We start from the raw sequence: 14,626 nt of genomic DNA, 5'->3' as shown, positions 1-14,626 counted from the left end.
GTGATAAGAAACAGAAAGTGACAAGTGCCGAATTACGTGTTTCACGTCAACCGTGTCGGCCAGCAACAACCATGGATTGCAGTGAGGATTGTTGTGAATGTTAACCATCAGCATTGCGTGTGACAAAGTACTGAAAATCAGCAATCAATAAAAAGAGATAACCACAATTAGACGTGTAAGGCAAAGGTAGCAACTGCCTCAGAATTTGTGTGTTAGTAGGAAATATATATCAGTTGTACATCACAACCTTAGTGATTCTTAACAATAGACAAACTTTCAATCATTAGCTATTCCGTCCCAGAACAGCCGCATTCGGTTGAAATACTCCTGAAACCACAGCAGAACAACCAATAGCCTTTCATCCATTAAGCACACGGTCATATATCATAATAATTAACTGTTTGGTGGCTTCGGTAAATTACCCAAAATCCAGTAAAGGAATTAATCGGGGGTGTTTCAACACGAATGCTTAAAAATTCTTTTGTAGTTAACCTATTTTCAGATTATGAAGAGTTGTTTGTTACAGCTTGTATTTTTGTTCCAGGTGGCCCTGAACTTGATGGCTGTAGTGATGTCGTGAAGGCACAAAGTTGGAAGTTGTTAAACCTTCAGAAACAAGATTTTCAAAAGTACTTCTTCTCAGATACCAATATTTCGCCCCTGTTTGTGTCGGATACACAGACGTCTCAGTTGTTGTCACGTAATTTGAGTGTAGTGACTGAATCTAGAAAACAGTTTCTTTTGCTTCCCTGTGCCCCAAGCATTATGTGCAATGCAGGACTCCTAACAAAACAAACACACAGAGCACAGCCCTCTGTCTTCTCTTGCCGTTTCTGCAGTTTGGGAGCACAGTCCGAAAGTCGGACTCACGTTGACCGGTCTGGCAGGGCGAAAATGGTCAACGTGGGTTCGAAGCTGGTGACAGAACGGACTGCTACAGCACGAGCAAAGGTTTTTGTGGGACCCGAACTGATGAAACAAATACGAGAAAATGGCCTGAAGGTACTTAGCGTTGCTCGCCTGGCGGGAATTGTGGGGTCCAAGCAGACGTCCAGCCTTATCCCTCTGTGTCATAACATATCTTTATCCTCTGTGGCTGTGGACATTGAACTGGACTCTGCTCTCAACTGTGTGATTATAACTGGCACGGCAAAGTGTAGAGGGCAGACGGGCATAAAGATGGAAGCTCTCGCTGCTGTATCGGTGTCTGCCTTAACAGTGTACGATATGTGCAAAGCTGTGAGTCATGACATTGTGATATCTGAAGTAATGCTTCTGGCCAAAAGTGGGGGAACTAGAGGAGACTTCCACCGGACATGAGCATCTGTGTGGGGCAGTGAAATAAGTTAAGTATACCTGGTGTGATGTAGGCAAATTTCAAAGTCTGTTCATAGTTATCATAAATTATATACACATCGAATTGGCCTGAATATAAGTTGCACCTTTAATTTCGAAAAAGAGAGAAACTTAATTAAAAATAATTTGTCAAGTTGCCCATTTACAAAAGCTTTTCAAAATGTGATTTACCCTTAACCAGTTTTTTTGTAGTACACTATAGATAAATTACACACAAAAACAAAGCTTTCAGTTGCAGTTTTCATGTAAGACACTCTTAACTTCACTAACATTCATTGTTTTGTCACTGTCAGTATTTTTGTCACTCTCCTCCAAAAGTACAGTGCCGTCGCTACAATCCCGGGCATTGCATGTGCAGCATTTCTTGAACCATACCTTTAAAAAGCACATCTGTTAGATGAATAACTGTGAGTTTGAAATTTGCAACGTAACTGTACCGAATTCCAAAATTTTCTCTCAATGTTGTGCTTCATTGGTGAAGAATAAATTATATTCTTTAGTTAGAGAAAAACTGTGCCTGTTCCATTGTCTAAAATAGTGAAACTGTGAGAATGGGAATACAGAGGGGTCCAGAAAAATGTAGACTCTCTTTGATAGTCAATATTGATGGAACAAAATGGCATAGTGTCAAAATTCTTGCATGGGAGGAAGATCATTTTGTGTGTTCAAAGTGACACCTGTTAGCAGCCAAGCAACATCAATGTTGCTGAATTGTTGACTGAAGTACAGCTGTCAATGTTGCCAGTGTGGTAGCTGCACAGGATGTCTTGATGGTTTCTCATATCTCATTCAGTGTAGCTGGGTTCTGTTGGTAAACTTTGTTTGTCGAGGTCCCCCATTGGTAGAAGTCGAGAATTGTAAGGTCCCATGAACTTGGTGGGCACTTGGCAGTTCCTCTTCGACTTATCTGTCGTCCAGGTATATTTTCATCTATGTAGAATCTGATATCTCTGTGGTGGTGAGGCGGAGTACAGTCTTGTAGGTAAAAATCTTTTGTTTCCAAACACCACTTGGATGGCTAATAAAATCAATGTTTGCAGTATATGATACACCTCACCAGTTATGTACCTTCAAAGAAGAATGGGTCAGAGAAACAATACTATGACGGACCACACCACACATTAACACCAAGTGAAGTAACATGTTTGTCCATGTGAACATGAGGATTTTCAGCAGCCCAATACACGCAGCTATGACAGTTTACATTACCATTCAGGTTGAATTGTGCCTCATTAGGCCAGATAACCTTCCCTGCAAACCATTCATCTTCGTGAAGCATGCCTTCAGACCACTCGTAGTGCTCCATCCTTCGATTCGAGTTGTCCTCATTCATAGTGTGAAACAATCTTGGAATGTACACTTTCCACTTTGCAGTCTTCAGAATTTATCATGCACTTGATCAGCTTATCCCACTTCCCCATACACAATGCTTCATAGATTTTTGAGATGATCTAGAAAAATGTTGCAATACAGCAGTGCTGGAACCTGGAGGTTGATGTTCTTGTTCAGAGGACCTTTCCTTGTGCACATTTTAAACAGCATTGTCGGCTTAAAATTTATACCAAATACAATAAATTGTTGTTTCAGTACAGCCTTGCATTGCTCAAACAATAGTTGTACTTCATCCAGTGCTGCATTGTCATCTGCTGGAAACCCACACGACAAGATCTGTTGGGAAAACAGTGGTTTATGCTACCACTCAAAATTGCAGCCATATAACACTTTGTTCCAAAGGTAATAACTATCAGAGAATGTCTACATTTTTCTGGATCCCTCTGTAGTCACTACCTAAATGGGATAGCAACAAAGAGAATGTTTGCATTGCTACCTCATACACAACAATTGATTTACAAACTGTAGTGATATTTTTGTTTCATTTCAAACTTAAGAAAAAGCACTACAGTTGAGGTTTCTATTATTCATAAAAGTCCCAGTTTTTATGGGAGATTTTTTGTAGAAATGGTGTATCTTATATTCAGGCCAATATGGTACCCGTTTCCATCCTGTTTTAAGTCTTAATTCAAAATATTTATCTTTCTTTTTCCAATACCTGATCAGTTTGAGAGAGATATTTAAAAAAAAAAAAAAAAGCACTAGCAAGTACGTTAATTTGCTATTGTTAAAACTTTTTCTCGTGCATGTTCTCTACAATTTTGATATGACACCACCTGCACTCTTATCTTGTTGCCAGTAAAAAGTGAGTAAGTAGGTCATTAAACTCTCTCTCTCTCTCTGTGCCCTCCCCCAGCTGTGTGGTAGTGTCCTCTGTGTTGCTCTATTGTTTCAATTATTGATGGTCCCGTGCTGTGAAAAGTTGAGGTGAAGTGTTCATTCTTAAATAAATAGTGTGTATCAGCTCTTTTCTCCTAGGATCAGGTTGTCATTGCTGTGTTCATTGATGTAAAATGCCACTTTTTTAACAGTTCCTAAAAGGTGCACCACTTCATTGACACTTTTGCTCAGGTGTAGAGCATATTGGCCAGACTAATTTACATGTTTCAGCTTTACACTGTATGGTATCCTCTTTTTTAAAGGCCTATTATCTTTCTTGTGTGTGACTAGTCCAGAGATTGAAAATGTTTTATTTTGTAAGTTACCAATCCAGAACAGGTTTCTGTCAATTTAATTCTTCAGGTTTTTCCAGAAGTTTGCTGAAATTCCTGAGTTGTCCTTTGCACAGTTGGACATCATTGTCTTCCTCGCATATTTCGGTGACATTAGTTGTTGCTTTTACAAAGTGCTACTTGAGACTGACCGTCAGATGGAGCAGGTCTGTAATTTGTTCCCTCTGCCTTCGTGCTTCATCTGCAATCTGCTCTGACAGACATCATCCTCGGGTATCCGTGTTGCGTGATATTCCGAGTGTCATCTACACTCACGGGCACGATTCTTGTGTGTTATGTTTTCAGTCCAAGCTGGTTGGTAGAATTCTGTTTGCGGGCTGTCCCCGTTTGGGGACAAGGATCGGCAGGGCATGAAACCCTAATCTTTCATCTTTCAGTTAACTCAAATGTCGAGTGTCACTTTTTTCATGTACTGCGGTTACAAATATAAGAAAATACAAAATGAAAATTTCTCAACATCGTCATGTTTCTTTTCAGTATGTTTCTCAGATCAGTACACTGCAATGTAAATATTCCATTAAAAGAATATATTTTTGATTGTTTCTTCAGTCAAAGATGCATTGCCTTTTTGACTTAACAATCAATGTCAAATCATTGTCCCTCAAACAATCCTGCAGGGGTTTGACAACGTGAGACCATGGCTTTATGGAGGATCACCTAGAATTAGCTGCCGTCTTTTCTGACATGATTTTAAATCAATGCTATCATCACTGTTTCTTTTGCTTAGGGTTTTGAGTCTAGGAATGATGCAAACAATCAGCAGTTTATTTCTTTCTTACGTGATCTTGTTTTCTCCACCCTAGCCCCCTTTCTTCTTTCATTTGGTAGCCTCGAGCAAATTGAATATTCCTGCTTTTGTTTGTATTTATTAATCTGTTTGTGCCTCTAATTCTTAAAAGACTTCATTATGACGGTAATACTCTGAAGCAGCAAATTTGGGGAAAAAGAGCTGCATTCATTTATGCTGTTGTAAAATGGAGGAATTGGTTGTAGTTGGAAAAAAATCTGCCTTTTACAGCTGCTGTTTTTTGTCATTTATTTTACATAGCCCACCCATGATCTACAATCAGGTCTTCCTTTTTATGTTGTATTTTTTATAAGAATGTTGAAACATAGATGATTGTTATGCATCTTTGCAGCACCTAAACTTGAATATTGTACTTAAAAATGTTATTTGTTGTCTTTTTTAAATTAAATTGTTATGTTTAAGAAGTGAATTAAATAATTGTTACCTGTGACATAATTTTGTAGCAGCTAAACTTAGATGCTGGTCTTCAATATTTTAATTTTTATAGTTTGGGGTATGATTGTTGTAATTAGAAAATGAATGTGTGCTTTGTGCACTATGTTGTGACAGTAATTTGGAGTTTATTTTGTACATCATCTGGTGTAAATTATAAGAATTTAAGCAAAAACTTCTGTCTCTCAACAGCTTTCTTAATAACACTATTCCAGTAACTGGATATGCATATTGAAATATCTGTGTTGTATATTAGATTCTATGACCTGTACCGAGGCAATATTTTGCGGTTGCAAATTTTCTTGACTATTATTAAGTGTGTGTGTGTGTGTGTTGCTTATGCCCTACATACGAGTCCTCCAAGCTACTGATGATCTGACCAATGTACGACATGCCAAAATGCTACGGCTGCATGGGGAGATACAATTAAATCCCATCCCCCCCCCCCCCCTCTCTCTCTCTCTCACTATCTCTCTCTCTCTCTCTCTCTCAAAGATCAACAGGTTCAGGAATCTAACACAGAAAGAATTTAATCACGGTTTCTTTTTCATCTCTATCATACAATGTAGTCCTTACCGAACAAAAGCGCTGGCAGGTCGATAGACACACAAACAAACACAAACATACACACAAAATTCAATCTTTCGCAACAAACTGTTGCCTCATCAGGAAAGAGGGAAGGAGAGGGGAAGACGAAAGGAAGTGGGTTTTAAGGGAGAGGGTAAGGAGTCATTCCAATCCCGGGAGCGGAAAGACTTACCTTAGGGGGAAAAAAGGACAGGTATACACTCGCACACACGCACATATCCATCCACACATACAGACACAAGCAGACATATTTAAATATGTCTGCTTGTGTCTGTATGTGTGGATGGATATCTGCGTGTGTGCGAGTGTATACCTGTCCTTTTTTCCCCCTAAGGTAAGTCTTTCCGCTCCCGGGATTGGAATGACTCCTTACCCTCTCCCTTAAAACCCACTTCCTTTCGTCTTCCCCTCTCCTTCCCTCTTTCCTGATGAGGCAACAGTTTGTTGCGAAAGTTTGAATTTTGTGTGTATGTTTGTGTTTGTTTGTGTGTCTATCGACCTGCCAGCGCTTTTGTTCGGTAAGTCACCTCATCTTTGTTTCTATATATAATTTTTCCCACGTGGAATGTTTCCTTCCATTATATTGATACAATGTAGTCCAATTTTTTGCTAATACAGAAATAACATTTTGTGATTTATGTAGTGTACTCTTCAAAAGATCTAATGATGTCCTCATTCCTTTCTTATAAACAAAACAAGAAGAAACTGACAATAATTGTCATTAAAATAAAACACAGAACAGTGTCTCCATAGCATCAATGAGCACATCCTTTCAGCACCTTTGACCCAGGCAGTGAACACAGCAGCGGTCAGTCTATGACTTGCAGCAGGTGAATCCCTTGTCAGCTGCATTGCTCATACACCCCACATAAATAATAATAAACAAAATCTAACAATACACATAACCAAGGCTTGATTTGTGACAGTATACCGCTGATGACAAAAAAAATTAGACCCAAAGATTTTGAGATGTGATACAATAGAACTTTTGCTCTAGTTGAAGCGGTAAGATACAAATGTTGTATTCACACTGTTAAAAAGCTCAGAAAAGTGTTATAACTTTTTCAGAAGTCTAAATCAAACTATGGAAACTCTCGGTAGGAACTTAGAAATATAGGAAATGATAGAGTGCTACTTACCATAAATACATGTTAAGAAGTCTATTTTTTTTCTTTTAACAAATCTAGCACTGCATATTACTGCCAAATTAGTCATTACCTATGATTGCCCCAGTGGCAGAAGTATGTATAATAATGTCAAAACGTTTGTGACACTACACACTAGGAGAAGCTCAAGTTTCAGATACACGTTGATTGCGTTCTTGATGATGCTATCTACATGTTCATCCACACTCTGCAAACCACTATGAAGAGTATGACAGAGGGTACATCTCACTGTACCAGATATTAAAGCTTGTTCATGTTTCCTTTCCTCCATCCTGTACTTCAACTTTTCTTCCTTAAACTTATCCTGTTTCTAACTTCTCTGATTTGCTTTTGTGGTTAGTGTGAATTTAAACTCAGTTGCCATAAATATCTAATATCTTTTATTGAACAGTGAATGGATTATTTTATATTTCATTTAATGCTGTTCTGCTCTTTGTTACGGCACAAATGGTGTTCCCTACTTTTGTGCAATTTTCACACAACTTGAAAAAATGGTGAGATAAACAACTAGCTTCATTATTTATTTATGTTTTGAATGTACCACTAATGTTTTGAATGTAACCAAAAATGCTTGTTGTTGTAAAATATACTTTCAACTTGCCTCCTTCACTAGCTGAAAACCTTTTTAGTTTCTCATGTTACCCCTGATGTCTTCTTTTTGGTTGATTCGTTTATGATAACATTTTACTGTCCTGAGTAGTACCTGTGTATAAATATAATTTTATTTTTATTTTTAGTGATGTGTGTTTTTATGTGCATATTCTTTCAGTCCTGTGTAATGTGAGTCTCTGTTTAATGGTATGGTTATGTTGTCTTCAGACTTAAAGAATTGATGTAGAAATTTATAGTTTTCAGCATGTGGTTCAACAGATCCTTATTGTGTTCCTAAATTGGAAAAGTCCTAAAAACAGAAACTAGAAAATAACTGTATAGAAATTTTGGACCACCATTGGTTAAATATTTTATTACCAACCCAAGAAATAAATTGGGAACAATGTGCAGCATCTTATTCAGTGTAAAAGAAAACTCAAATTTAGTTAAAAGTGGACCACTTGAGTTTGCTAAAGGCATTGAATCGTGTGTTTCTAGTGTTCTTAAATCCATTCAAAACCCTCGAAAAGAACAAAAAAGTAAGAGAATATAATATTGAACTTACAGGCCTAAGTCTGGAAACAACATTATAATTGTGTGTATTTGGTTTTGTTTCTATGCTGTTGACATCCTGTACTGTTGATTTGAAATTATATGTGAGAGTTGATGTTTGGAAGCTAAATGCAGGAAAGAAGACCATGAAGTGAAATCCACCCTTCATGTTCTCAGTTGGCAGAGAATGTGGGCAAAGAACTGGAAATCTTTGAGGTACCAAATTGTCAAGGGCTGTGATATTGCCCTTTTAACGTCACTTAGAGTAGACATAGTTCTCTTAGTCCCAAGTGTAAGACAACATTTTTGGTACCTTACAATTTCAGTGGTTTCCATTTACAATTTCTGTTTACAGTGCTCATCATCAAATGTTTTGGTGTTGTTATTTGATTTCATATAAATAACATAGAGGTAGTTATTTTACATACTATTATGTTTCTGATAGCTTTTTCTCACAAAGCATACTTTAGGCTCATATTTTATTGTAAAATATTGAAACTGACAGACATAAAGACTTGCATTTTCTGCATGTCTTCTGTCACCAGTTTCGCCTCTAATATTGACTGCAAAGCAGAAGTGATCGGCATAGAAAATGATGGAGTGAGGGTGGAGAGGTGGAGAGGGGGTGAGGGGGGGGGGGGGAGAAATGTAATATTGAAACTAAAATCAAGAAAGAGAGCAGTCAATTGAGGATACAATGAAACATTTGGGACCTCATTAACTGCAGGATCATTCTAGTAGAATAGAATTGTATAAAAGATTACTGCCAAAGAGAAGTGTTAGAACTTCAAGTTTAACACATATATTTAGGAACAACACAACAACACATATAAGTCACTGAGTAAGTTGACCTGTGTACAAATCGGCATTCGATTCAACACTGAGTCTCAGTCTAGCGGCCGCTGCTCGGCTGGCCGCTTAGGTGGCGCAGCTGCTGCATGGCTGGCAGACAGCGCCGCACGTAGAGGACGCGTGTAATTGCGCGGCAGCACTTTGAATAATCGGCGAGTCACAACATTTTTCCCCCCTTTGAAATTGTTGCACTGGTCTTGATGGAGGTGTCCTGGAGATGGCTAATGTAAAGTCTCGAGGAGGAGGCTTCCCGTACGGACGGAAGTGTCCCCGATGATAACGGGTCGAGATGACAGGAGACGTGGGTGATGTGTCGGCATCCATTGAAGGAGGAGGCGAGTAGATGTACTCTGACAGAGGATGATCCTCCGGTTCCTGCATGGGCACGTCTCCTGGTGGCGTCCGTTCTGGTGCTGGCATCGCGATGACGGTGAGAGGGCTGCGTTGTGAGTATTGAGAGATGCCAAAATCCCGGGCATCAGGTAGAGCCAAAAGTGGTGTGGCAGCATTCGGAACAGGCGTTGCTGGCACCCGAGGCCGAAGCTGGTCCGAATGACGCACTGCAACACCCGTGTCCATCTGGATTTCATACAGGCGTCTACCACGGTGTCGTAAGATGCGGCCCGGGCTCCTTTTTGGCCGCCTGCCATATCCGCGTACCCAGACGAGGTCGGCGGCGGTGAACCGGCCAAGGGAAGGCACCCGCGGCCATGAGGAGGGAGGCCGCAGAAGATGAAGTAGCGTGCGGGGCTGTCGCCATGTAAGAGCTCAGCCAGGCTGTGATCGCCCATGGGGGTGAAACGGTAAGACGCTAGGAACTGGAGAAGTGCATCATCATCAGCAGAAGAAGTCAGAAGTTTCCGCATCTGAGCCTTAAATGTGCGGACCAGCCGTTCAGCCTCACCGTTGGATTGTGGATGGAACGGCGGGGCCGTGACATGAGTAACGCCGTGACGAGCACAAAAATCTGCAAAGTCGGAAGAGGCAAATTGCGGACCATTATCAGTAACAAGAGTAGAGGGGAGGCCTTCCAAAGAAAAAATGCGGGTGAGAGCACTGGTGGTTGCCGCGGTGGTAGGTGACGTGCAACGGACAATGAAAGGAAAGTTAGAGTAGGCGTCAATTACAAGGAGCCAATAAGTACCTAAAAAAGGTCCCGCAAAGTCAGCATGAATGCACTCCCAGGGCTTCTCAGGTGAAGGCCACGGTGACAAAGATGACTTCGGGGCAGCGGCCTGTGACGCACAAGGGCCGCAGGCAGCCACCATGTGTGCAATTTCAGAGTCAGCGCCAGGCCAGTACACATGACGGTGCGCCAGAGATTTTGTGCGAAACACACCCCAGTGCCCCTGGTGAAGGAGGCGCAAGACCGCAACACGCATAGATGCAGGTACCACTACACGCGGTGAAGCATTGTCAGTGGAGAGGAGGATAATACCATCCCTAGCCGTAAGGCGGTAGCGCAAAGTGTAGTAGTTCCGCAACGGATCAGAAGTCTTAGCGGATGGGCGATCTGGCCAACCCTCTTGAATACGGCGTAAAACCCGGGAGAGGGTAGGGTCAGAACCCGTAGCAGCTGCCAGCCTGTCCCCAGTGATGGGGAACCCGTCCACAACCCGCTGCTCGGCAACATCCAGGTGGAAACACAAAAGTTCGTCCCTATTGAATGCCTGATCAGGACCCATGGGAAGGCGAGACAAAGCATCAGCATTCGCATGTTGAGCCATTGGCCAGAAATGAATCTCATAATTGAAACGGGACAAGTAAAGAGCCCAACGCTGGAGGCGGTGTGCAGCCTTGTCGGGAAGTGACGTTGATGGATGGAACAAGGAAACAAGTGGTTTGTGATCCGTAACAAGATGAAATTTTGAGCCATAGAGAAAAACACCAAACTTATGAAGAGCATAAATAATGGCCAAAGCTTCTTTCTCAATTTGGGAATACCTTTGTTGGGCATCCGTGAGCGTTTTGGAGGCATAAGCGATGGGTTGTTCTGAACCGTCAGAAAAATGGTGTGCAAGGACTGCACCGACCCCGTATTGAGAGGCATCTGTGGCAAGAACAAGATGTTGGCCAGGTCGATAAGTAGCCAGGCATAGTCTTTAATTTCTGGAAAGCCGCGTCACATGACGCGGACCAGTGAAAAGGCACGTTTTTATGCAACAGGGGATGCAACGGCTGAGCCACCGACGCCGCAGATGGTAAAAACTTGTGATAGTATGCTATTTTCCCCAAGAAGGCCTGCAGTTCCTTAACAGATGTAGGGCGAGGAAGGGCATCGATCACAGCGACAGTGTGTTGAAACAGTTGAATACCATCGCGAGAGAGTTGGAACCCAAAGTACGTTATAGATGCCTGAAAAAATTGTGATTTCTGAAGATTACATTTAAGACTGGCAGTCTGTAAGACATTAAAAAGTGTGCGGAGATTTTGAAGATGTTCGTCAGTGGTGGAGGCAGTGACAACAATGTCGTCCATGTAATTGATACACCCAGGGACAGGGAGCAATAATTGTTCCAAGAATCACTGAAAGAGAGCAGGGGCACTAGCAACCCCGAATGGCAAGCGTTGGTATTGATAGAGGCCGAAAGGCGTGTTAAGGACCAGAAACTGCCAGGAAGCAGCATCGAGAGGAAGTTGATGATAAGCTTCTGACAGGTCAATTTTAGAAAAATACTGTCCTCCAGCGAGTTTAGTGAACAGTTCTTCAGGACGGGGCATAGGGTAAGTGTCAATGAGGCATTGAGCATTTACAGTGGCTTTGAAATCGCCACAGAGACAAATATCACCATTGGCCTTAGCAACTACAACAACAGGAGAGGACCACTCACTGGAAGTTACAGGAAGTAAGACCCCAGACGCAGTGAGACGATCCAACTCCCGTTTTACCCGATCTTGAAGGGCCACAGGAATGGGCAGAGCCCGAAAAAACTTAGGCCGAGCCGTGGGTTTGAGCATGATATGAGCTTCAAAGTCGTTCGCACAGCCTAAACCGGGAGAAAAAAGGGACGAAAATGTAGTCGACAAGGAATCCAGTTGAGCATAAGGAATAGCGTCAGAGACAATATTGACAGAGTCAACTATGGAGAACCCAAAAACGCGAAAGGCATCGAAACCAAAAAGATTTTTTTTTAGATATATTTTCCTGCATGGAATGTTTCCCTCTTATTATGCGTTCAGTTAACTAAGTAGAAATCAGTAATATCTTATCTCAGTGAGGAACTTGAAACTTTCAGCACAGGTCAGGAGCATGTAGAGGTGCTCTTCCTCTACTTGAAAAGAACAGTTGACCACGCACTGAGTAGATAGGTTCCTAGTAGAACAGTTCATAATGGGATGGAACCTCCGTGGTATACAGTCACTGTAAAGAAAACTTCTAAAGGAACAGAGATTACTGCATAATAGGTGTAAAACAAAGTGTAGGATTATAGATTGAGAGACGCTGGATGAAACATGTTTGGCTGTCAAGAGAGCAATGCATGAAGCCTTCAATGACTACTGTAGCAGAATATTGTCAAATGACATTTCACAAAATCCAAATAAATTCTGGTCGTATGTAAGGGCTGTTAGTGGCAAAAAAGTTAGTGTCCAGTCCCTAGCAAGTGAGACAGGAACTGAAATTGAGGGTAGCAAAGTAAAAGCTGAAATTCTGAACTCGATTTTCAAATGTTCCTTTGCAAATAAAAACCCAGGAGAACTGCCCCAATTCAATCCTCGTACACTGAAAAAATGAACGAAATAGGTATTAGTGTCAGTTGTGTTGAGAAACAGTTGAAATCATTAAACAAAGCTCCAGACCCCGATGGAATCACAGTCAGATTCTATATTGAATTTGTGGCTGAGTTATCCTCTCTTCTCACTGTAATCTATCCAAAAAACCTTACCTAGTTTTTGGAAAAAGTTACAGATCACACCCGTCTACAAGAAGGGTTGTAGGAGTGACAAAACTACCATCCAGTAGCCATGACATCAATTTGTTGTAGATTCTTAGAAAATATTTGAGCTCAAACATAATGAGGTATCTCGAACGGAACTACCTTCTCGAATCAACCAGCATGGTTTTCAAAAATATAGATGATATGTAATCCAACTCTCACTTTTCTCACATAACTTGCTGAAAGCATTGGATCAAGGCAACAGGTAGATTGTGTTTCTTGATTTCCTAACAGTATTTGATTCTGTTCCACACCTACACTTACTGTGAAAAGTACGATCATATGGGGTATCAAGTGAAATACGTGACTGGATTGAGGACTTTTTGATAAGAAGGACACAGCATGTTACCTTGGATGGAGAGTCATCATCAGATGTAGAAGTAACTTCAGGTGTGCCCCAGGGAAGTGTGTTGGGGACCTTGCAGTTCTTGTCCATTAATGACCTTGCTGTAAATCAGGATTTTTGCAGATGATGCAGCTATCTGTAATGAAGTGCTATTTCAGAGAAGCTGCATAAATATTCAGTCAGATCTTGATGAGATTGCAACATGGTGCAGTGATTGGCAACTTGCTCTGAATGTTTAGAAATGTATAAACTTAGTATCCTGTGACTATAATATTGGTGAGTCACTGTCGGAATCTGCCAACTCGTACAAATACCTGTGTGTAACACTTTGTAGGAATATGAAATGGCATGATCACATAGGTTCAGTTGTGGGTAAAGCAGGTTGTAGACCTTGGTGTATTGGTATAATAATGGGGAAGTGCAATCAGTCTACTAAAGAGATGCTTACAAGTCATTCGTGTGACCCCCCCCCCCCCTCCCACCCCCCCTAGACTATTGCTAAAGTGTGTGGGACTTGTACCAGATGAGACTAGCAGGAGACATTGAATGTATACAAAGAAACGCAGCATGGTCACAGGTTTGCTTAATCCATGGGAGAGTGTCACAGAGATACTGAAGGAACTGAAATGCAGACTGTTGAAGACAGGTGTAAACTATCCCAAGAAAGTGTATTAGCAAAGTTTCAAGAACTGTCTTTAAATGATTACTCTAGGGATATACCACAACCCCCCCCCCCCCCCCCCCCCCCGCCCCCACATATTGCTCTCACAGGGGTCGTGAAGATAAGATTAGAATGATTACTGCTCACACGGAGGCATTCAGACAAATTCAGACAATCATTCTTCCATGCTCCATACATGAATGAAACAGCAAGAAACCCTGATAACTGGTACAATGGGACTTACCCTGTACCATGCACCTCCTGGTGGATTGCAGATTATAAACGTAGATGTGAACTGACAGTCTTTTACATGTGCATAAGGGAAACATCTAATCACCTTTATTTTACCAAGACAAAATTTATGATTTTCTAAAGTTTCAAACCTTGACAGGAAATAATGGATTAGGCTGTCCGTAAATTATAAACTAACATTATTGTGATGATGGAAAATCTCATATAAAGACGTGAAACAAATACTAACAAAGAGATAGAGGGGCTGGCCAGTACAGCCAATAGATACACAAAACATAACAGAAAATTTACGTATCCTAGCTTTTGGAACTTTGTTCCTTCGTCAGGGAGGAGAGAGGGGAAAGAAGGGGAAGAAGAGAAAGTGGATTCAGTTACTCACAACCCAGGTTATGAAGCAACAGGGTAGAGGTAAACAGGGAGGGTAGCAAAGATGGAGGCATGGGTGTATACTCTACAGTATGTC

General features: G+C 41.2%; 1 protein-coding gene across 1 annotated transcript; it reads left to right on the top strand.

Moving 5' to 3' along the window:
• The first annotated feature begins 894 nt into the window (after positions 1-894).
• On the top strand, positions 895-1,320 carry LOC124605200 (cyclic pyranopterin monophosphate synthase-like). Its single transcript, XM_047136734.1, has one exon. It carries the CDS (start codon positions 895-897, stop codon positions 1,318-1,320), a length of 426 nt encoding a protein of 141 aa, XP_046992690.1.
• The last annotated feature ends 13,306 nt before the right edge of the window (positions 1,321-14,626 follow it).

This window comes from Schistocerca americana, chromosome 3, assembly GCF_021461395.2.
Source record: "Schistocerca americana isolate TAMUIC-IGC-003095 chromosome 3, iqSchAmer2.1, whole genome shotgun sequence".
Lineage (NCBI taxonomy): Eukaryota > Metazoa > Arthropoda > Insecta > Orthoptera > Acrididae > Schistocerca > Schistocerca americana.
The sequence above is the reverse complement of the archived record's forward strand: the minus strand, read 5'-3'. Positions and strand labels throughout refer to the sequence as shown.